The 25,940-nt window shown below is 34.0% G+C and overlaps 2 protein-coding genes across 2 annotated transcripts in view; both read left to right on the forward strand.

The window, feature by feature from the left end:
- The window catches only part of LOC120780088 (twitchin), a 64,096-nt gene extending 54,208 nt beyond the window's left edge, over window positions 1-9,888 (forward strand). The window contains 7 exon segments of the mRNA XM_040112366.1: window positions 3,120-3,461; window positions 3,540-4,582; window positions 5,095-5,151; window positions 6,754-6,899; window positions 7,811-7,937; window positions 7,995-8,297; window positions 8,435-9,888. Of these exon segments, the coding sequence (XP_039968300.1) occupies window positions 3,120-3,461; window positions 3,540-4,582; window positions 5,095-5,151; window positions 6,754-6,899; window positions 7,811-7,937; window positions 7,995-8,297; window positions 8,435-9,054 (2,638 nt within the window). The 3' untranslated portion in view covers window positions 9,055-9,888.
- Window positions 9,889-16,680: 6,792 nt separating this feature from the next.
- Window positions 16,681-17,634, forward strand: LOC120780087 (the record flags this gene model as incomplete). Its single annotated transcript, XM_040112365.1, has 3 exons — window positions 16,681-16,702; window positions 17,160-17,545; window positions 17,604-17,634. Coding segments are annotated over exons 2-3 (396 nt in total), but the record flags the coding sequence as incomplete, so codon positions are not given.
- Window positions 17,635-25,940: the final 8,306 nt, after the last annotated feature.

The following is a 25,940-nucleotide window of genomic DNA, read 5'->3' on the forward strand; positions in this document are numbered from 1 at the left end:
TTGTTTAACAAAAAATTATGTAAAATATTATTATTTAAGAAAATGGATCATGAAAAATATTTATAATATAGCACGAAGATTTTTCTTTGACTTCACAAAATTTCATCGATTTATCTCCAGTAGTTTATGAGAAAGTACTTTTACAATTTTATCGTCCCCTAAATTTCAACCTTCAGTAACTTTAACAAAAAAGGAAATTTAACGAAATATTTATATCACGGGATGTGCGTCTGGATTCCCACCTAATGAACTGCTAATTTTCAAATTCAGAGATTTTTCGAAATTTTCATAGACCACTTCACGTTGTCTGACCCATATACTACTATGAGCAAAAAATAGTAAGACTTTGTTCATAATTTTAAAATTCTTAATTTATTCTTCAAAATCTATGTCGTCCTTTTCAAAGAAATCCCTCTTGAACCCATTACACTTGTGCCAACATTTTTTCCAAACCTTGAAACTGTTGTTAAAGCCAATTTCCGGAATAACCTTTAATGCGAGTAGCGATTAATGCTTAATGTCTTCAATTGACTCAACACGGTTTCCCCATAGGGGTCGGTCGATTTGGCTGAAAAGCCTGAAGTCACACGGAGCTAAATCAGGCGAAAACTGTAATTGCGACACGGTATTGGTTGAAAATTTGGCGAAAAACTCAGGAATAATCAACACAGTATGCGACGGTGCATTATCGTAGAGCAAACACCAAGAGTACCGGCATCTTTTTACGAGTAGCTTTTCGTAAACGACGCATATAACTCAAATATTATTCCTTGCCGACAGTTTGGGCGGTCGGAAGGAATTCGGAGTGCGCCATATCTCGATAATTGAAGAAAACTGTCAAAATAACCTTGATTTTCGACCTGCTTTGAAGGGGTTTTTTAGGCTTCCGCTCACTTTTGCCACGACATTCGTCGTCAACGCGTTCAATAATTATAAATAACAACATAACCAAAGTCCTTTTTCAACATATCGAATGTTTCGGCACTGGAAATTTGTTTCCGCACACAAAATTTAATGGAACTTCTTAGTTGTTTTTAAATTAAAAATTCTTATTATATTTTGCTCAAAGTAGCACTTAATTTGTACTTGCATGAACAGCAAAACAAAATAAAAGAAATATTTTAATTATGGGAATTTAACAAACTTCATAAATTTTTAAAAGCCAGAAATAATTTCTATGCGCACATGGTCATATACATATTGTCATGTTTAGCACATAACCGCAAAGTTTATCACATACCCCAATAAACGAATTTATTTTTGAATCATTGCCACGGCCACAAATGAAGTTACAAAATCAATCAGGCACCCACGAAAATGTTAAAACAAAACCTGGCACAAATAGTAGTGTGAAAATTCTCACCTAAAATGTCTCCAGATAACGGTTATGAGGAGCCAAACCAAACCATGTCAAACTTTATACTGAAAACAACGTTCAATTTGTAAAACATTTTATAGAATCTAGGTGGAGTATATAAAAATAAATAATGAATATAAAAATGTTCGTTAATCCAATAAATTGTTCAATGTGTGAGATGTCCAAATGAGCTTGGATTTATTTTCTCGAGCATATTTTAGTTCAGACCTCATTCATCTAATGAGGTGATTTCCGTCCCCCAGTTTGACTTTATAACGACTTTATAGGTTAATACAATATGACTGTAGATATTTTATTAGCATTAAATGAATATGAGATTTTAGACATATTGTGGTTTGGAAATAAAAATTAAATACATGGTCTATATGATCCTTTGACTCCAAGATAATCGCCTAGGGGATGAGGTAGTTTGGAACCAGGAGACGGACATAGGACATACATTTTTATCTTTTTATGTTAAAAGTCAATGCAACCCATAAATACCAAAATTATATTTTAAACCATAAACATGTGTTCAAAATTCATGTAAGAATAATTTGAAATTTTTTTCATTTCAAAAAAAGAAAGAAATAAGTAAAACAAGCAAGAAAGGGCTAAGTTTGGTTGCAACCGAACATTTTATACTCTTGGAACTTGCAAGAATAAAAGCCAGGGAAATATCTTACGACGTAAAACGTCAACCAAAGGATCGAAATCTAAGCAATTTTAAATATACATACACTATATATAACTTATACGCTTACCAATATATTCGGCATAAGATTTGTTAGAAAAACCAAAACCATTATCTACCGATTTCATCCATTTTCAAACTGTCGGTAATAGTTCTTACAACATTTGCGCTGAGCCAATTTGGTTGTTGTAGCCTTACTATCTTAAGAGATACGGGGCGGGGCTACGCCCACTTTTTAAAAATTTTTAATCTGTGCCAAATTACAGTTTTCTACGTATATCTCAATTAAGTGCTTAGTTATGGCAATTTATAGTTTTTCCGTAAAAGAAAGACAGTCACCCGGATTTCAGCTTTTCTCGTCATCCCCATATTTTTCTCAAATGATTTTAGGTAATACGTGCAACCGTTAGCTGAACAAAACTATGTACATATGTATAATACTCTGTAGCAACTGGTTGCAAGAGTATACAAATAACAACATAGAGCTAATGCGGGAGAAAAAATAATACAAATATTGGAAATAGTCAAACACTCCTCAGAATCAGCAATTCGTTGTTTTTGTTGAATTATAGATTTCCGCTTTAGGGCGTCAACTGCCTTTATTGTCCTCGGTGCTTATTTCGCCTCTTTCCAACTTAAAACAAATCCCTTTGCAAAGGTATTTCCTTGATGCAGAGCCCAAATTCAACGGTATTTTTCTCCCAAAAAGCAATGCTTTATTAACACACGAAATTCTTTGATCCACTTTTTGTAAACTAACACATGTTGCTTCACCCAAAATGCTTTAGTTCCTCAGTTGCCAAATTTGTATACGTATCTTTTCAAGGTACGGACTGACTAGAAATCATATAGACGGTATTTGTAGTATCATCTATGTATCAGCCACAGTAAAGCGTGGACGGGTCGTTTAGTATGTATATGTATAGTATATTGGTATTTAGTAACGCGCAAGGCACCTTAAAAATGGTGATAAGTGATAGTGGTGAGAAGTGGATATTGAAAACTTAGTACACTAATTCCTGCAAAAGTAATTAATATGTAATTATATATACGTTTAATTAATTTTAGTTTATCTGGAGGTGAATTATTCGAGCGTATAACAACTGAGGGTTACCGTATGACTGAAGCGGAAGTTATAAACTACATGCGTCAGATTTGCGAAGGAATACGGCATATGCACGAAAAGAATATTATTCATTTAGACATTAAACCAGAGAATATCATGTGTCATACCCGCTCTAGTACTAATGTAAAACTGATTGACTTCGGTTTGGCTACTCGTTTGGATCCAAATGAAGTTGTCAAAATAACCACTGGCACAGCTGAGTTTGCCGCACCAGAAATTGTTAATCGCGAGCCAGTAGGTTTCTATACAGATATGTGGGCCACTGGAGTACTTGCCTATGTTCTGTAAGTATTTCATATTTTTATATATATTCAATACTATTATTGATCATTTTTCGATTTATAATTTATTTCTTCTAATAGGTTAAGTGGATTGTCACCATTTGCTGGCGATAATGATATCCAAACTTTAAAGAATGTTAAAGCCTGTGACTGGGACTTTAATGCAGATGCTTTTCGCCTCATATCTGATGAAGCTAAGGACTTTATCAGGAAACTCCTTCTTGCAAATAAGGAAAAACGTATGACTGCACATGAGTGCCTATTGCATCCATGGCTTAGCGGCGAACATGGTGATCGTTCTGAGCAAATATCTCGGGATCGCTACCTTGCATTCCGTGATAAACTTCGGAAAAAATATGAAGATTTCAATAAATATTTACTGCCAATGGGACGTTTATCTGAATATTCTTCACTGCGTAAATTACTTATGGAAAAATATAAAATGCACGAAACTTCCTTTGATCGTCGACAAGCAGCACCAAGATTCGTCATCCGACCATCATCACAATTTTGCTATGAAGGTCAAAGTGTTAAATTCTATTGCCGTTGTATAGCTGGTGCTACTCCAACTTTAATATGGTCTCACAATAATGTTGAACTCCGGCAAAGTGTTAAATTTATGAAACGTTATGCCGGTGATGATTACTACTTTATTATTAATCGTGTCAGATTGGATGACAGAGGCGAATATATTATTCGTGCAGAAAATCATTATGGCTCGCGCGAGGAAGTCGTATTTTTGAATGTACATCCATTGCCGAAAGAACCACCACGTTATCGCAGCGAATCAACGCCAATGCGTCGACGTGATCCTTTACCATATACTTTCTGGCAAGAAGAATCAGAATCGGCACCCAGCTTTACATTCCTCTTACGTCCGCGTGTTATGCAAGCACGTGATACATGTAAACTATTATGTTGTCTCAGCGGCAAGCCTGTACCAACTGTTAAATGGTATAAGGATGGACGGGAGCTAAGCAAATATGAATACTCAATGTCGGCTTCAGATGGTGTTGTAACAATGGAAATAATTGATTGCAAACCTTCAGATTCTGGCAAATATACTTGCAAGGCAACCAACTGTCATGGTACCGATGAAACCGAATGTGTAGTAATAGTTGAGGGTATGTATTAAGCCAACTCATTACTATACTTATAAATATAATAAATCATAATTGTGGTATTTCTTTAATTGTACAACACTCGCCTGGTTTTGAACCGAACCATGTTTTTCGAGAGATTGAGTCATATTTAAAAAAAAGTTAATTTCTCGGTTTTTGAAACTCGCGTCCAATGTCGAAATATTTGCTTTCAAGTTTCGAAATTTACCTTATTCAAAGCATTATTATTGATTTTTCTTTTATATATAAAGTATATAACGCCTTTGAATTTGGGTGACAAGGCCTATAAGTGGTCAATGCCAGATTTTCAAAAAAAAAAAAAATAATAATAATAACTATGTATTCCGTACTTAGTTATAATACGATTGTAATAGGTATATATTTAATATCGTATGATTCACGCAATTTTCTCTCAAAAATATACTTGATAATGAAATTTAGCAATCATTATACATAATAAAATTAAGTTAAATCTTTAAACTTAGTAAGAATTATTAATTCGACTTTTTTCATAGGAGAATGGGTAACACCTGAGCAGGCAGAACTTGCTCACAATTTACTACATTCTGGAGGTAATATACATGTAATATAAAACTTGTTATTCGTTTATGCATAAACTTTTGTTGATACCTTTTTTTTCTTTATATGTTGAATTCCCTTTTATTTTCATTGTTAATATCCCAAATTATTTCCTGAATTAAAAATAGCTCTCCATATTTTGGTACGTTCATCCCAATACAAATAAGCACCCGCCTGTTTTAAGTCTATCAACTGTATATGAAGTTTCGGTTATGCATGTGATTTAGTTTAACGGATATGCTATATATACCATGAACCCAAAAAGTTGTGTACTTTTGTCATACTTTAGATATTTTACTAATATAAAGGTAACACATATTTCGGTTTAAAATAATAAGGTAGTAACACCTGGAGCGGGTATATTTTCAAAAGGAGTTTTCGACAACTTTGAAAATTATTCTAGTAGCAAAAAATAAATTTTGGATGCTTAATGGTTTTTATTTTTTTATTTTGTTGTTACCAACTCAGTAAATTTCAGAGATTCAAAATTTTTCTCAAATTGTCAACACTCACACCCCAAAATTTTAATTAAAATTCAGAGGAATTTAAATCAATATTAAAATTAGTGAGAAGGTGAAACTTATAAAAAATACTGATTTTTTTAATTTTACTTTTACAATCTTAAACAATTGTTACTAATTGGTTAGTAATTTCGGCTGCCATGCGATGAAAACCTATCCGCAATGAATTGCTACTGTATAATTGCTCTTCTATTTACGCTCACTGACCACTGATGTTCTAATTATATTTGCACTCACAAGTTCCGCCTTCTGAATGTGTCCATCGTGAGTAAAAAAAACAGTATCGTTAATGTTGTGAAACAATAAATTTTGATTTAAAGAAATATATTTTAGGTCTGAACATAATGTAAAAGACATGTACAAAAAAATAACACTATTCCTGCATTGGTAAATTTTATCACGTATACATGTCATGAACAGTGTTTGTGTATTTATGCAGGATTTAATCGATACATACCCAATTCTATAACTTTCCTTAAAAATTGGCAACAGATGATTTGCTGAATCCTACTTTATCAGCAATTTGACGTACGGACAATTTCTGCTGGATAGTGCGCCAATTTTTGCATTAACAACATCACCGATTTGCGTCGACGTTGACATATTTTTTATATAAACACCTGTCATGAGTCAACTATTTCACTTTTTGGTTTAGTGATGATACAAATATATTCAAAACTGTTGTATTTATACACAAAAAAGCTACTTGCCGCTAAAAGAATTCATACTCAAGTTATGGAGCTTTAAATACGTATAATTTAACTGTACGTTTTTTTTCGAACAGGACTGTATATATGTTTATAATTATTAGTAATATTAACTAATTAATTAATTTCAATCCATTTAACCAAACTTGCCGCATATCCAATAAACTTATTCTTAAATTATGTATATTTTTAATTTTATTACAAATAAAAAATATTTTTACGTAATAAATTTATTAATTCTAATTTGTACGTTGACACGAAGTCATTTGAGTAAATTCAATACTGATTAATATTCGTTTTAAAAAATTGAACGTCTCATATTTAATAAAATTTGCATTAATGTGTCTCTTCTAACGTGCGGTAATAGATCGGAAGTATATAGAACACCCACTGAAGCCAGCTCCGTCACCCATCAACACGATCCGTAAATTCACATCCAGCTCCTCCTTGAATCAATACAACGGCTCTTCTTCTGCTGTACAACAGAGTACAAATTACTCTTCCACCAGCCAGGTAATTTTCAACTAAATTATGGAACATTTTGTTAAACACTAGATGCACTTATAACAAGTTGATAGTATTGAACATTTAAGTTAACTATTCACCAGATGCGTGGAGGTTATATTTAATATGAGTATCTATCCAAAATCTTGGTCTGAGGCAAGTGTGCACGTTTTAACCATATCAGTATCTCTGTATATATGTGAAATAGTTCCTTAGATTTTGAGATATCGATCTGAAATTCTGAACACGACCTTTTCTTCCCAAGAACCTAATCATTCATCGGGACCGCTCTAGCATACAGCTGTCATACAAACTAAACAGCGGGAAACACGTTCTTGTTTTTATTTGACGAGATCTCTCACGAAATGCGACATGGATTGCTGTCCTAGGTAATCGTCGGACAATCGGAATCAAGTTCTTGAAAAGAAAACTTTTTTATTTCACAATACTGCTTAAGGCAACGGTACATTCGCCGAACAAATTGTTCAGATCGGATCATTAACCATAGGAACTCGATTTCGTTAACATGGCCACCATGGACACGCTTGCAGAAGTCCAGACCCTGAACCCGTACCCGTTAAAAACCGTATTTTTTTTCGGAATGCAATGTTGTCTCATGAACTACGTACGAATGTACTTTCACAGGAATAGAATTTCATTGATATCCCAAACCGTTTTTGTTTTATTATAATAAAAAAAACTTTTATAGCTCTCTTATTAAAAAATCCGCTCTCCGAATTTCAGTAGTAAATTTTAATAATTTCGACCCGTTGAGAGCAAGAATGAATATTTCGTCATTTGCTGTCCCTATCGATCTGCCTTTTAAAAAAACCCTCCGCCACTTTTACAAACGTTATTATGATGTAATTTGATTTCGCAACCGCAAATAAACTATATACATACATACATACATATTTCAGGTCAACATTCACAATTCAAGCTCCATCAACTCTACCAGTACCAGCAATAAAAAGAAATATAACAGCAATAGTTTAAATACGTTAGGAAGTCCATCTAGATCTCGCAGCGCTACCAAAGAGCTAATTTGTGAGTTTATTATTTACCGTTTGGATATAATAATTATTAAATTAAAAATACTTTTAGTGCCTCCTGATGATGCACTTATGTGTAAGCCCGTGTTCACGAAGTTGCTACAAGATCTTTCTATAAATGACGGTGATAAGTTGTTTTTAGCTTGTCATGTTAAAGGAGACCCTGAGCCACAGATAACTTGGGCTAAAAACGGCAAGCTTATTTCATCATCAGATATTATGGACTTAAAATACAAAAATGGGGTAGCAACGCTTACTATACATGAAATTTTCCCAGAAGATGAAGGCATATTTACATGCACTGCTACGAATTCTATTAGCGCTGTTGAAACTAAATGCAAGTTAACTGTTAAACGTAAGTAGAAAACAAAGACTTGAATGCATTATAATAAGATAAGCCTAAATACGATGGAAATGTCAAACGTTCGCAAACGTTTACAAAAACTTGTTTAATTTCGACATCTACATTCAATATAATATTTATTTCAACAGCTTTAGATAAAAATGCCAGTAAACGACAGATAAGCAGTTCCAAACCACCAAAAATTGTTAGCCACCTGGAGTCACGTTTTGTGAAAGATGGTGAGATGGTAACACTAGCATGCCGTATTATAGGCGCTGAACATTTCGACGTAGTTTGGCTGCACAACAACAAGGAGATCAAACCAAGCAAAGACTTCCAATACACCAACGAGGCTAATATTTATAAGTTACAAATAGCTGAAATATTTCCAGAAGATGGCGGGACGTACACATGTGAGGCATTCAACGATGTTGGCGAATCGTTTAGCACTTGCACTATAAACGTACTCGTACCTGGCGAAGAACCCAAGCAACCCATATTTGTAAAGTTTCCAAGTTCAGTAACAGTTCCGGTAGGTGAAAGATGTGATTTCGTTTGTGAAACCCAGGTTGAGCCATTACAGATAACATGGCTCAAGGATGGCAAGCCAATAAATGAAAACAGCACAAAGTATAGCTTCATCAAAGACGGTAATCGTTATAAATTTGTTCTTGAAAATTGTTCCATGGATGACGTGGGTCAATATCAAGCAAAAGCAATTGGTAAAAAGAGTGAGACTTTCAGTGCTTTCTCTATTAATGTCGACTGAATAAAAATCAATAAAAATGTAACTAATTACCTAGTTTTAGAAAGAAACGAAAACTAAAAATATAAACCGAAATGTTAGTTCAAATAAGTATATTTATCATATAAATCACTCTCTTTTTCCATCGCAACCACGTAACAATGTCTGATAAATATCGACTTACTTCTGGTATTTTAAAAAACTTCCAATACCTACTTATGTCTAAGATGCACATCTGTAGTACATACGTATACTTTTACGTAAATACATAAGTATGTATATCACGGCGATAATGGAACTAACATTGCTCCGAACAAGCAAATTATTATGTATTTATATTTACAAACATATATAAATAGCACAATAATAATTTAACGATGCTAAAAGATGTATACACTGCCCTATTCGAAAATTAATTTATTATGTATTTGGCATCCTCGAACGAAAAAAATACTTTAACAACTGTGAGAATAAAATCTAACTGCGTAATAATTATATTAATTGGCATATCAGGTTACCTACATAAGATCTAATATAAACATTATATATGTACTTGTATATATAATTATACACTGTCATATACGTGTACTATATATTTACATACATACATATATGCGCATTATCTTGCAACCTATATACATATATAGATATGTATTTGCTTACTCTTACAACTTTTCCAAGACAGTGATTAACTTAGTTAAACTCTAGAATGTTTTTATGAAAATCAGGTTGTATGCTGAATTGCTTTACATGCTTAATATATTTAGTTTTTAAATCTATATATTTTGTTTGACTTACGCTTTAGGTATGCTCTTAAAAATTTAAGCTAATTAAAATAAATGGGGAAACAACACAAAAGCTTCTTTTATATTTCACAACGAAGTCAAATTCCATGAAAGCTATTGGATCTATATTTTACAATTTATAGCTATTTTAATAATATTTACAAACAAAATTTACAGTGATTTGACAGTTTGTTATCAATTACATAAATCTTGCACTATAGGTCCTTAAATGATATGAAAATATTGAATTGAATCTGTGGATATTGCCGACAGGTGCATTGCTGCGAAGTGCGCTCTAAGGCTCAGGGAAGCTAACAGGTCACGGAATTCGAACAAGAACACGACGAAATTTTCTCCTTCTTCAACTACAGCCCTGAATACTTGGATGACTGCGCTGCAGAAACTACTCGTTTCAGTTTTTCCTCTGCCCAAATACCGATTAGGGATATGTTAACGGGGAGAAGTCGCTGGAGAAGAGGCGTAGTGAACTTTGCCACGGATGGTGATGGTACATAAGTGTAACATCATTTAGTGTTTAAGTGTAACACCATCCCTTATTAACTTTTATAAAAAAAATTTTGACAATGAGCCGTAGAATATATTAAAGAAAACAGTCTTACCTTTAACAAGCACTAGTTTTACACTTTTCTTGTTCTTACTTTCTGACTTACAAAAGTCTACCAGCTTTATGAATTTGTCTGCTTTTCCATATACGAGTACAGACAATTTATCTGTAGAGCTATCGTTTATAGACGTTCATCTAATGCAGTGTTTCCCAAAGTGGGCGATAACGCCCCCTTGTGGGCGCTGCAGGTGTCATGGGGGCGGTAAGAGACCCAGAAAGAAAATGGGGGCGTTGTGTAGAAGCCTAGGGGGTTATTTGTAATTCTATTTAGCTAGGATGCCTCTTAGACAAGGACTACATACATGAGCTCTCGACTCTCAACAACAACTTGTGAACATCCACTAATATGAATTAAAAGATTGCTCAAACTCGGTTCTATATTTCTCTTCGCGTAGTTCATATATCTGTCCTATTTTATTGAATATAGAAAAAATGAAATTCATGTCAATCGGTCGGTCCGTTTCATAACGGGGCATCTCGACAGGATAGAATTTAAAGAATACTAACTGTCAAAGGTATTGCTATTGCCATTGCCAAATCTGTATGTGGGAATTCGCTATCATAATATAATCATTTGCGCAAAAGTGTAGGGTAGGTAGGTTCGAGCTGATATAGCGAATGCTTTGAGCTCTTGAATAATTTATTTTATCACTTGCGAAATGACGTCTGGTAGGTAGCTGATGTAACGCACGTTTTGAGCTTTTGAACTCCTTAAATCTTTATGTGGAAAATAAAAAAAGGCTCTTTATCCTTTCTTCCAAATGTATTTCTGGGGGAAAAAAAAGGATAAAGATCCTTTTTTTCACAAATGTATTTGTGGGAAAAATAAGATAATAAGAAAAGGAGAAAGATCCTTTTTTACAAATGTATTTCTGGGAAAAATAAGATAATACGAAAAGGAGAAATATCCTTTTTTTACAAATGTATTTCTAGGAAAAATAAGAATTCATATTTTTGGACTACTATATAATAATTGCATAAGCATTCCTATATAAACAATGTAATATTTATTTTATATTCATTTGTGGTTTTGCGCGCAATAGATGAGCATTACTTACGCCTTCTTTACACTACTCGTGAAGTTAAACGTATTTCTCAAAGCAAAACTATGTCGGAAGTAAAAAAGAAGAGACGGCAACACTGTGCGGAATACATTAAATTCGGATTCATTGAAAATCCCACTAACCCATCCTCGCCTTTGTGTCTTCTATGTCTAAAAACATTTTCGAATGAAACAAAGAAGCCTTCAAGACTGTAAGACCATTTGAATAAAATGCATCCAGATAAGATAGACAAGAATGTAGCATATTTTCAAGACCTAGAGAAGAAGCATATTACCCAGCCAAGTGTAGCAAAACTATTTTCCGCGGCTGCTAAGCAAGATGACGACGGTCTTCGAGCTTCGTACAATATCTCTTTGTTAATTGCTGAAAAAGGCAAACATAACATCGGAGAAGAGTTAATATTGCCAGCAATAAATGAAGTAATAACTACCGGCTTCATAAACCGGCCGCAGATATTATCCGAAAAAATTCCTTTGAGTAATAATTCTGTGCAAAGACGAACTGATGAAATGGCTGAAAACATTGAAGAATCATTGTGCGATCACCTGAGGTCAAGTCAGTTTTCAATTCAGCTGGATGAGTTCACTTTACCAACTAATGAAGTATTGTTGTTGTCTTACGTGAGTTTTATTAAAGATGAGAAGATATGTGAAGAACTATTATTTGATAGAAATTTAGAGACCGATACAAAAGGCGAAACCATATTCAATATATTGGAAAAGTTTTGCGATGAGAAAGAAATTCCTTTGAAAAATATTATTTCAGTTGCTACGGATGGCGCTCCTGCTATGACAGGGTGCCATAAAGGCTTCATAGTGTACTTAAAAAATAAAATTCCAGATGTCCTTGGTGTACATTGCGTTATTCATAAACAACATTTAGTTGCTAGAAACTTAAGTGAAAAACTATTTCAATCACTGCAATATAATATCAAAGCATTCAATAAAATCCGCAACAGCTCTTTGAATGATAGATTATTTCATGAGCTTTGTGTTACTAATGACGAGGATTTCAATCGTTTGTTGTTTCATACTGAAGTTCATTGGCTATCAAGAGGCAATTGTCTGACTCGATTCTACAACCTGTTTGACTCTGTTATAGAGTTCTTCGAAACTAAAGATACAGAATTTCAAGACAAGCTCATATCATCAAAGAATGATGTAGCTTACATGACAGACGTGTATAAATTGTTCAACGACATTAATCTCCAACTGCAAGGCGATAAACTAAATTTAAGTAAAACAAAAAACGTCGTTGCTGCTTTCGCAGCCAAACTGCTTCTACACAAAAAGAATCTGGGCAGACGTGAGTTTCACAATTTTCAGAATTTATCAGTATCACGCAGTAACGACGAATTGTTTGCCAACATTTGGAAAACCTCCACATTGACTTCGCCGAACGATACCAGGACATTTTGAACTTGGAAATACCAGACTGGGTGTTGGATCCGTTTTCAAATGTCAACACAGCAATGTCACCTCAGCTGGAAGAAGAGCTTATAGAATTGACAACAAACGAGGAAATAAAAATCAAGTTCAAAATGGATACCAAGAATTTTGGCTACAAAAACCGATCTCGTAATTGTACCCTGGATTGTGGTCAATCGTTCAACGATTCTTGATAGCATTCCCATCGTCATATTTGTGCCAACGTGGATTTAGTGCTGTGACAACACTGATTACTAAAAATAGAAATCGTTTGCTTGTTACCGAACGTGGCGACTTGCGACTTGTCTTGAGTAAATTGGAACCTGATATTAACAAACTTATTAAACAGCATCAGATTCATCCTTCACATTAGTTTTTATATATGGATCGATTATTTTAGTTTTATTTTTTATAAAATATTCTCTGTTTTAATACTATAAAGTTGTGTTTCAATAATCATTCTTATTGGCAGGTGGAGCCCGTAAGAGTTAACTTGAGACCTTAGCGCCGTTGTATGTTACCTATTGCGCTTAGGTTTCAAGTTGCTGATTATACGAGTAGTAAAAGTTTCGTTTAGAATTCTCTGTTAATATGCATATGTATAAGGGCGGGTCGATTCAAAAATCGCCCTTTGCTCTATGAAAATCATATTCTAGGGATCAAAATAAGATACTTTGCCGAAGGAACCATACCTCTAAAACGAATTTATGATGTCCCCCAATTTGGGTCGAACCTTTGGGTAGGGGCAAATTTTGAAAAATCCCACTTTTGACCCATTTAGAGTGCTCCAATCGAGTCCAAATGTATGACCGAACCCCACTAACTTTGGACGGCCGATCCACCGATGCCAGTGGCACACCCCCTGGAACTCCCCTGGGGGGTTCCCCATACAATCATTTGAAAAAATCACCATTTTTGGTGATTTACATGAAAAAATCAGCTAAATTGCTATGTTTTTTCTTTATTTTTATTTATTTATTTATAATAATATCGATTTTTTCTCTTAAGAAATTAATTTAGTCAGAACATATGTAAATGAAAAAAATTCATTTAAGTGAGTTATAGAAAAGAAATTAAAAAAAAATATTGTTTAAAGTCTTTTTTACTTTCAAGTCTGGGCAATTTCGCACGGCTCTCTAATGTCGTCGCCATAACAGCCTTTACATTTTCCGGTATAACCCTTTTGGAAACGCTAGCTAGCAATTGAACATTTCGTTCCGTTCCTTGTATGTGTGATGGAATTTTTGGATCATTAAACGGTGGATCGTCTTGATTTAAATATTCTTTCAATGTATCGTACGGAATGCTTTGCGTGAATGGTGGTTCAAATACGATATTTATATCATTCAAATTGATCATTTCCGTATAACTTGTGCAATTAAAGTTTATATCTGGTTTTTTATAAACTCTAAGTTTAGGCTCGTCAACATCGGTTCGATAGCGTATAATTTTCTTGATGGCACAGTCGCGCTTTTCTTTCCTATCATCAAACAACATTGATAACAAGATATTTTTCGAATGCGCATAATATGAATTATCATAATTTACTTGATTGACAATTTTGCGTAAACGAGGTTCGTGACCAACCAATAAACTTGAAAAATAATGCACTGCCGTACACGACAGAGCTGTAATACTTGATATTGAAGTACATTGGCACATAACATTTAATTATAAATTCAACCAGAATTCTTAAATTTGCATCTGGATTTTCCGTTGTCACATATAATCGCAATAATCTAGCGGCCTTGGTGAGCCATCGAGAATGTATAATTTTCCCTGGTTTGATGTTAGCCAGATCCACCGGAACCACGCCGCTAGAAATTGCATGGGCCATGTCGTATAAGTACTTCGAATCGGTGGAAAATTCTTTTTTTTTCTGGAGCAGGGGGCATATTTTGCAACTCAATTTTCTGGAAGCCGTCCACCACCTAAAAATATCTAATAATAAAATAATTAAAAATGGTAGACAATTATAATAAATGAGTGATAGCAATAACTTACCGGAAGAGTTTCACAAGTTTCCATTTGACGGCTCAGGTTTCCGGTTGCCGATCTTGGTCCAGTGCTGGTTGATTTATCCAAAGCTTCAAACAAATGCCGAAACGGAAGTTCGTTGAAGTGTAGAAGGCAAACAAACCAATGCAATGGTCTTTTTAACAGCAATACGAATCGTCGTATAATTCCACCGCGTGGGCCAGTGTTTGTTGGCTCACCGTCAGTGCATATTCCAATTAATGTATACAGTAATATATTTTTATCGTTGAAAAAACCATTTAATTTGGTTGCTTTGTATTCAGCGGTTTCATGTTCCAGTCTTACGTAACCAATCAATTCAGAATTGGGTTCTCTCAAAACAACAAGATGAGGTTCTTTTACCATCCTAGTATGATACTTCTCATTAATTTTATCTATCGTTAAAGTATCATCGTTTCTGCCATCGAATGAAAACGCTAACAAATTGGTATCATCTAACCGTTTGCGAAGCACTTCTTGTCTGCATTTCTCTTTTTCTCTGCGAACTTTCGATTTATCCATGATGAGAGGTTTCCCATGCTTATCTTTAATTTTAAAATCTTGCAAAAGAGCGGTTCCCAATGCTGATGCTACTCTGTCAGGCACACCAAATCTGTCAGCATACCAAGGCAAAGTTAAAACAATCGTATCTCTCTGTGTATTGTGAACTTGTGCTTCTATCCATATCTTCTTAAACCGGTGGCAGTGCGTATGTTGAATCATCGCAGGGGCGAACGCAGGGGGGGTTTTGGGGTGTTAAAACCCCCCCAAAGTAATTGAATTTTTTAATAGTAGAATTTTATTCTACATAGTCATTTGAAAAATTGTAATTTGTTGTTTTCAACGCAATATTTCTGCCGACGATGATACAATTGTATCTTTTTTGATACTTTTTTTTCTAAATTTTGTGATTTGATACTTTTTTGTTCACAAACGGCCTATTTTGATACTTTTCTGCTGATAGAATTTAATTTTTTGAAGATATGAAAATTTTAAACTAAAAACAAACCTATTGTATCTGGATAGTATTAAAAAGTTGTGGGAATGTAGGCCAATTAAAAAACCCAGATAAATATAATCTTTACAGAGACATTCTTTTAATTTGCTTCAAAGTAATGAGTTATGAGTAATGAGATGATGCCTTATAACTCCGTGGCTGCTGAACTGGATTTTTTTTTAGATTTAAGGGGAATTGTGAGTCGAAAATGGACTTCTTTTGAAAATTAGTTCTGAACTGAAAAGTCACCAATAAGGTTTCTATTATTTTTTTTAGAGTTTATTGTTAATCATAATACAGGAAAAATAAAAACTCATTTATTATGACTTTCAGTTTTCGTTCCATGAGCAAACTGTTGTGAAATAAATTTAAATTAAAAAAAAATTATGCTATTTGCAAAAAAATACTTGAGTGTCTTAACTAAAATGCCTATATTTTTAATAAAAACAACGAGAAAAAACTGGTCTGAATTAGATAAACAACTTTACTTATTATTTGTTTTTCAAATGAAAATTTTTAAAACAACGGTTGTGCTTTTGATACTTTTTGATACTTTTTTTGCTTGGCAACATATACTTAATTTTTTTAGCTCGCGGCAACACTTGTCACTAATGATTAGAGCGTGAATGAGAATAGAACAAATGAATTATGTGCGTACGTGCGTACTAAAGCCAATTTTTGCATTATCAAAACACATAAGCCTATGTTTGCAGCAAATAGACTGTGATTTGAGCAGTTGCGTTGCTTATGCAAATAATTTGTGAAAAAATCTTAAGCGTTTTTAAGATTAAAATTAAACACGTCGGACTCACTGAGATGCGCAACTACGAGCTAATTGCCTGTGCTAAGTTCGAGTTTAAAAAATTCCGGTAAAAATTGAAAAGCGTCCGTTCGCGGGTATAGTCTTTAATACAATAGCATTCTTTATTTCAACAGTTCATTAGTTAGCCTAAATCTTAACCTAACGGCTTAGACTTGAGGTAAGTATGTATACAAAAAGGGGTAAGTATGTAGTTCTAATTCAATTCAGCATCTTAAGTTCATTGTAATAGATTATTCTAATACATAGGTAGTAGATTATGGTTATACTTGTATATTACGGAAATTGTAAGTATTTTACATAATGTAAACGATTTTATAATGTATACAAATATTTTAACAAATTTAGTTCTTAAAAAATATTTTTTGATTTATAAAGTCGCATGACGCAACAATTTGTATGCTGAAATTAGTGAAATGCGTAAGGATTCTGAACAATCGTTTAAACTAATTTTTGAATCAGTTAAAACAATAGCCGCAGAATTAGATTTAGAAATCCAAATTCCGCGTTTGGCGAAACGGCAAACTAATCGCGACAATTATGAAGGCGAACCGGAAGAATATTACCGCAGATCAATTTATATACCGTTTTTTGATAATTTTTTGGACCAAATCAATGAACGATTTTTAAAACATCCAGAGCTGCTTTCCAAAATTGAAAACATTTTGCCAAATAAATGCATAAATCTTGACGTTATTGAGATGCAGGAGACTGTTCGTGTTTTAGAAAAGCAATGGTCCGCTGATGTAGAAGGTCGCGCTGAATTTAGAATGTGGAAAAGGTTAAAAATCTTTTCTTCAGATTATATTTTCTAACTAAAATTTTGAATATATTTTCAGGAACTGGTTAAATCAAACAAAGAGATCCCAAATTTTTTTAGACGCGTTGAATTGTTGCGATGCAAAAATTTTCAAAACAGTGCATCGTTTTTTAAAGATTGGAGCAACAATCCCTACATCTGTCGCTTCAAGTGAACCCTGAAAATAAAAGAAGATTAGACTCCTCCCCCAAATTTTTTTCCTGATTGATTTTTTGAAATGATTGTATGGGGAACCCCCCAGAGGAGTTCCAGGGGGTGTGCCACTGGCATGGGTGGATCGGCCGTCCAAAGTTAGTGGGACTTGATTGGAGCACTCTAAATGGGTCAAAGTGGGATTTTTCAAAATTTGCCCCTACCCAAAAGTTCGACCCAAATTGGGGGACATTAAAATTCGTTTCAGAGGTATGGTTCCTTCGGCAAAGTATCTTATTTTGATCCCTAGAATATGATTTTCATAGAGCAATGGGCGATTTTTTTGCCTCCCCACAAATCGACTCGGCTTAATATGTATATAGGACAAAATAATTAATTTGAAGTTATAGTGGTTTTTAAATAGGTGAAAAAATGGGGGCGCTAAAAAAATATTTATTCTCAAAGTGGGCGGTAGACAAAATTAGTTTGGGAACCACTGAGCTAATGTGTCTTTTTTGAGTTCCTCTCTTCCGTTTTGACATTGAAAGTTGTAGAGAACAATTTACAAAAATAAATTTAAAAAAAATTAAAATTTATAATTGAAATGATAAGTTCCTCTTAAAACTGTGTCTGAAATATTACATTCTGAACTAACCATAGAATAGACCGACTTGTAGTGTAGAATATTGTCGAAATTGACGTGAGACCGTCATATTATTAATAGTGGAAGATGAACTTTACCCTTGCGAAAACGCATAGTGAATGAATTTGTTTCACGTATTGTAGACTCAGAAGCAGAAACTCTAGCTTAAAAACGCTTACAACTCAAGTTCATATAATCAATATGAAAGGTATCAAAATTAGACGGTACGAATACACATTTGAACGAACTTCTCAAAGGACCTGAATTATTATTAACATATCAATAGAATTAATTACACTTCGTGTTCTACTTAATTGCATATTTTCTCGATTTCTTTGCCTCTGTACTCTTCTTGTAAGCGAATTAATTTAATAGCAGAAACAGTGGAGAACGTAGAATCGTGGCCCGTGTCAGCTGATACAACCTATCTTATGGGCGCGCAATGTAAGTGAACAATGAAAAACGCTACTCCCTTCTCTCTTTGACGTAGGATGCCGTGAGAGTTCACGGCATTTGGATTTCTGCCGTAGAAACGTGTCAGCTGATTGCTCTCTCACAACGCAGGGTTGCCAATATCGATATACTGTAGTAATTATCAACTTTTATAATTCAGTCTGTCCAATATGTTTCAATATGTTTGAAATTTTCTTAAAATAACTCAAAATCAGAGTCGAATGCTATTATTTATAAAAATATAAACTATTTTTAATAGTTTGTTTTCAGTTTTGATATTTTATATTATAAAAAATTGTAACTGAAAACACAAATGTGTGCAAAACTATATATGTGTATTGAGCAATGGCAACATTGTTCAAATGAAAACAAACAAAGATGGCTGATTTCTGCGTTTTTACCACGGGCTCAACTTTAAACACATTTTGCTCGATTAGGAAGGAAAAGGAAGGAAGGGAGTAGCGTTTTTGAATGTTTCTGCTATAATATACTATTTGTTTGCGCATCGACGGCACTACAGTTCCAAAAAACATTTACTAATTGAATGAACGACTGATTAGCTGTATATATCGCTTACTGAACATAAAAATTACAGGGTTTGTCCGGAAAGTAATAGGACTGATTTTCTTCCGTCGCGTCTGTACTTCGGAGCGTGTTCACACGGACTGGATTCGGTAGAGGGCGTTCCTAGCTAACGAACGAGCTTCTGGTCAGTTGTCTCCGAGCACCTGGAGATTCAGAACAAATATTTTCGCGCGACGTGTTTCTGTGAGTGGTGCAAGCCGAAAATGCAGTATTCGGTAGAGCAGAGATACGCGATTACATTCTGTGTGAAACTCAGTAAATCTGCTACAGAAACGTTTGATATGATGAAGCAGGCTTACCCATATGTTGCTTCAGCAAGAAGTGGTGTGTGTCGGTGTCACCAAGCCTTTTTGGAGGGTCGGGAGCAGCATGCACTTCGGCTCTCAAGGCTATTCCGGAGAATGCCTTCCGTGGTGCCTTCAATGCTTGGAAATCGAGCTGGCGATGCAGAAGGAGCCTATTTTGAAAGTTTTTAAAAAATTGTAACGATTGATTCAATACATTTTTTTAATCGATTTCTTCGGAGATTACATTGTTGCCTTGGAAAATAATCTATTCCAACCTTTGTGAAAATACATTGTCAAATGTGAAAGTTTTCCATACAAGAACTTGATTCCGATCATTCAGTGTGTACGGCAGCTACATATATGCTATAGTTAACCAATCTAAACAATTTCTTCGGAGATTACATTGTTGTTTTAGGAAATGACCTGTGCCAACTTTTATGAAAATACGTTGTGAAATGTGAAAGTTTTCCATACAAGAACTTGATTCCGATCGTTCAGTTTGTATGGCAGCTATATGTTATAGTGGTCCGAAATCGGCTGTTCCAACAAATGAGCAGCTTCTTGACGAGAAAATGACATTTGCGAAATTTCAAAATGATATCATAAAAACTGAGGGACTAGTTCGTATATATACAGACGGACGGACAGACAGACAGACTGACATGGCTAAATCGACTCAGTTCAACATTCTGATCGCTTATATATATAGTACTTTATTGGGTCTCCGACGCTTCATTCTGGGTGTTACAAACTTCGTGACAAACTTAGTATACCCTGTTCAGGGTATAATAACGTTGTGCACTTCTGCACGTCTTCTCCTTTAAGACGGTATACATTTTATCCATATATGACAATGGTAACACAGACAAATACTTCATTTACAGCCCTATACTCGTGCCCTCACGAGTTATGAGGTTTTCCGTATGCTGAGGTGCCTTGCCTTGCAGATTTCGGTATAGGATTTTTGCATTTTGTGTCATGGTGCAATCTTGCAAGAGCAAGAGAATGCCGCTATTGATAGTTGTCATTGAAAAATCATCGAAAACACACATTGTCGGTCCGAACGACTTAGATTCCACAACATACAAATGTGTTGTGAAGATAGTCGCTAGGCTAAGTTTGGAGTTCTTATTTAAAAGCCAATTTTAATTTGCAGCTCTAATCTTCATCCAAGTGATTTACTAGATATACTTGTATGTTTTCTCTACGTAAGTCTTCTATTTAGGTGAATACCAAGATAAGTTACTTCATTCGCTGGGGTACTAAAATATTGTTCATTTTTACTGCCGGACACATTTTTGGTCTTAGCGAAGACGTAACATGCTTACACATGCTTGTTCATTCACATTTATACGCCAGTTGGCTAGCCATTCTTCGACTACCCTTAAGTGCTTGGCTAATATTCTTGATGCTATTATATGGTATTTTTTAAGGCTCACTATAGCTCTGTCGTCCGCAAAAGTTGATGTTAATACATTATTAGCTGTTGAAAGATCTACTGTATATATGATGTACAGAGTTGGGCCTAAAACACTGCCTTGTGGTACACCAGCCCTTATCTGTCGTTCATCAGATATGAAATCTCCTACTTTTACCATAAATTGTCTATTTTTTAAATAAGACTCCAATGTTTTATACAATTCTAAAGGTAGAGTGTTTTTAATCTTATATAAAAGACCTTCGTGCGACACCTTATCAAACGCCTGAGCCACGTCCAGAAATATAGCAGAACAGTACTCTCTGTGCTCATATGCTTTTCTTATTTCGTTAGTAATTCCATCTTTGCTCTATCGTGCTATGTTTTTCAAAAAATCCGAATTGGTGCGTTGGTATTATATTATTTTCGTGGAGGAAAGGAGTCATCTTTGATATTTATACTTTTTCAAATATTTTAGAAAGACAGGGTAGAAGGCTGATTTGTCTGGATAAAGACAGCTGTGCTAAGTCTTTCCCAGTTTTATCTATCAAGATAGTCTGCGACTTTTTCCATGAATTAGGATAGTATCCGAGATTAAGAATTGCATTGAAGAGAAAAGAGAGCACCTCTACAGCAATAATTGGGAACTCAATTAGCATTTTTGAGGTAATATTATCATGTCCTGGTGACTTTTTTGGGTTAAGTTCTTTTATTATTCTAATAATTTCAGAGGGTGAAGTCTTAAAAGACTCGAGTGACTCGTTAACTGTGTTGGGTAAGCTGGTCAGCTCAAAGTTGTTCTTTGGGCAGTTAGGTTGAAATACCTTTTCTAGGTTATTTGCAAAATAATTAGCCTTTTCCTCCTCACTTCGAGCCCAATTTCCACCCATGTCTCGTATAGGCATGTTGGAGTCAGCTGGTGGCTTCATGGACTTTTTGGCTTTCCAAAGGGAGTTTTACTTGCTTGAATTTGGACACAGCTTCTTTATATACATTTCATTGTTGAATTCTTCCTCGCTTTTTTCAATTTACGTACAGCTGATTTTAATTGAAGCTGAGTGGAAGGGGAGCGACTTATCTGCCATTCTCGTTTATATTCTCTATTAGAGATTTTTCTGAAACCAAGCGGCTTATAGTTTTTGTTTGGTGTTGCTAAGACAGCTGCGTTAGTTATTATATCATTGAGTTCTCTTATGCTTTCGTCAATATCTCTTCCTGCATTTATTTTGTGCTCAATATTAATGTGCCTACTGTCGTTTTTTTTAAATTTTAGCCAATTCGTTTTATGAGATGTTAGATGTTGGATGTCTGTAATTTTAAGCCGAGGTGGGCGGTATATAGCCCCCACAGCGATTTTTATAGTTATCTATATATCTAATCTAATAATCTGCAATTTATGTTGGTTAACACCGTTAGCATTCCATAAACAAATGTTCAATACACTCATTTTTTACTTAAAAAAGTGTGCAACATTTGGTTTTGTGATTTGATTATCTCTTGAATCATATTTTGCATCGAAGCCATGAATTGTGTCATACATAAGGTAAGGTTCAAAAACATAGTTTCAACGCTTCCATTTGGTTGGTTTTGGAGCAATTGCATTTATGCAGTATCGCCTTTCAGCACGTTTGCAAAGCTCCCTTGTGCAGCATTGCCTTTAAGATTTACTGGTTTTGAAATATGGACGGAGATTTCAATATTTTCATTAGGAGGAATATTCAACATTTGGTTACGACGTGCTTTAATGCTCTGTGACAACTTCGATTTCAAATCTTTATATACCGGGCAACCTAGGATGTACCAAGGGCAAGTAGGATGTATCATGGAATGGATGGATCACCACACAGACATTGCGTAGAGTGCAATATGCTTCCGTGTGTTCATACTCTTGGCAGTTTGTACATTGTACTGGACCATTTCTCTCATGTGGTTCCTCAATGGTGATTCTGCGATGGAGCAGATATTTTAAATATTAAATGGGGTGTATTTCATTTTTCTTTAGTTGGTTAGAATTTGGTATCAATTCTATTTTAAACATTGGTTGCGGGACTTTGTTCCTGTTAAAAATATTTATTACTGATTTAATGCTAAAACGACTTTCTTCCAGCGCTACTACAGTCTACCGAAGACTTTATACTTTTTATGACAACAACTAGGCCTTCTGAGATTTTCAGCTGGTAAGAGTAGTAATTCTTGTTATTGTTTAACAAGTACTTTACAATATCCATACAACTTTTTTCTGTGTATGTTTGATTTTTGTTTCATCTACGTTACCTTTTTTCAAGAGCACAATATGAAAATTGTTTGTGCCTATTAAATTGCTTATTTTTGAGACAAGTGTATTTGAGCTACGCTCACGCAAATAGATTGGAGGGGGTTTGCCATTCAAGACTGTGGTGGTACCCTTTGCATCGTCGTTAGCAGAGATAAAGAGATGTCCAACTCCTCTCTCACTGGAAGTGAGAAAGCAATTGCTAAACGTCAAAACCTACTGAACTTTGACAGCTTATCAAGTTCATTAGGTTTTGACGTTTAGCAATTGGAAAAGAGGGACGACCCGATTAAAAAAGCCGCCAAATTATTATTCGAATGGAGATATTTTTTCTTTTTTTTCCTCCACTTGTATCGGCCATTAGTTCGAAGAAAAACAAATGCGAAACAACACGCAGATTGAAAGATGTGAGTATATTTTAACTTTTATTAAATAAATTTGCATTTATTTAATACTTTTTTATTTTATTTTACAGACAAAAGCCGGGAACAACCAGCAGTTGGAAGAAATGTGTTGCTGGCTGCAGCGAGGGAGGCAGAATATTCAGTTTTCCAAACAGTGGAACGGATTTCGAACGGTGAGTAAAAAACGTTAAATATTGCAAACAGTGTTGGTGATTTCGTGAAAAATTTCGGTGAAATAAGTGTTTCGATTGTGCAATTAAAATAGTAATTTTGGATAATGAAATTGAAACTCCGGGTATTTTTAAGTGGGATGTGCTGAACATGTAGATCGCGACAGACTTCAAGCGACATCTGTCAAATATTAAAATACACACGTTCTTATGGACACAGTTATGTTTAAAGTCCCCTTGGAAGATATCTGTGAAAGGGTGTACCCTCCCCATTACGGTTTCCATCTGTTGTACATAAGATATATCGAGTTGGGCCTAGCGAACTCCGTTACGTTATAACAGCTCCTATCGATTGTTCCTCTCCTATAAATTTTGAAAGGTTTTAAACACAAATGGTTGATTACTGTTAGATTTACACGAAAAACGCAGCAAAAACAACAAGAAAATGATGTTAGACTTTTGATGTGATTTTGAATGGAAAAAATTGTCCAATTACAGTGTGTTTTAGTTGGATTTTCAGAATGTCCATAAACTTTATTTGTTCACTGTACATAATTATTATACTAACATATAAATGAAAGCATTTTATCTATAGGGTACATGCAGTCAAGCATACAAAATAAATAACATAAGAATATATATCTGCATTTAACTTATATTTTTAATACAAATGCGACCTAAAAATCACAATCAAATGCCTAAAAGCTATTTGTATTTATTTATGATTCTACTTATTTATTATAATATAATTACATTTACTATAAACTGGATTAATATATTTTTATGTTTTATATCATCATGTATCACACATATGGTACACATACCTATACAAAATGTATATAAAGCCAAAATTGTTAACATTTAAGCGCCTGCTTAAAATCAGTAATTTTATAATAACAAGGTTGTTAAGTTGGCATAGCAAAGAACACAATTTCAAAAAATAGAATCCCTTTTTTTATTTTGGCTTAGAAGACATTTTCTAAATTAATTTAAAATTTTAATGAAATATTCTTAAGGATTTGTTTTATTTTGGAGTATGTGTTTTGTTTTCTTACCAAATGCTTAACTTTTCATCCAACTTAATAAATATCCTGTTGGAATTTTGTGTACTTATTGTAATATGTGTACATATATATATGTGCCACAAATTTCTTTCACATTCAAATACACCGCTAAATGTTGAATTTTTGTAAACTCCCAACTGAAAACGTAACACCTAACAAAAAAAAAGTTTATAAAAAGTTTTTGTATCACATATATGTATGCGCCGTAGTATAAATATGAAATCTATATTCTGCTTGCATCTATACTTACCGAATACGAGTAGCAGAATATGTACGTATTTTCAATTGACGTACATGCAATCAATCAGTTGGAAAGCGTTGTTAGTTATTTTGCAAATTTTTGCGGACACAATTTTGGTGTTGCCCGAACAAAATAAATATAATATGATGTATGACAATTGAAAAATTATTTATACAATATTATTTCTTTTCCCATTTTTGACAACGCAAACCTTAATTTCGTCTTTTCCCAAAAACAAACAAAAACGGCCGGCGTTACCGACATATAAACTAAATGGAATATAACAACAATTGCTGCGTTAAATTTAAAAATACGACTTAAAATATTAAAAATTACTACGGAATGATCAATAATAAATTTAAATTAAATGTACACTTATAATAATCTAAATAAAAATTAACCATTCATTCAAACATATTAAAAAAAATAAAAAAGATAAATAATAAAATAAGAATCCTTCTTAAGTCCGCTCATCGATCAATTTGCCAAGGAAGGTAAAGACAAGAAAGTTGTATTTGAAGCGCGTTTTAGTAAGCCAAATTGTAAACCCAAGTGGATGTTGCGAAAAGATGTAAGTATACAAAAATAGATAACTAAAAGTTTATTTTAATGGTGTGGGTTCAACTACTATATACAAATAATATATATTCACTTTATAATAAAATTTTTTAAGCCAAGTATACATTTC

Source organism: Bactrocera tryoni, unplaced genomic scaffold (assembly GCF_016617805.1).
Source record: "Bactrocera tryoni isolate S06 unplaced genomic scaffold, CSIRO_BtryS06_freeze2 scaffold_139, whole genome shotgun sequence".
In the NCBI taxonomy this organism is placed as follows: Eukaryota; Metazoa; Arthropoda; class Insecta; order Diptera; family Tephritidae; genus Bactrocera; species Bactrocera tryoni.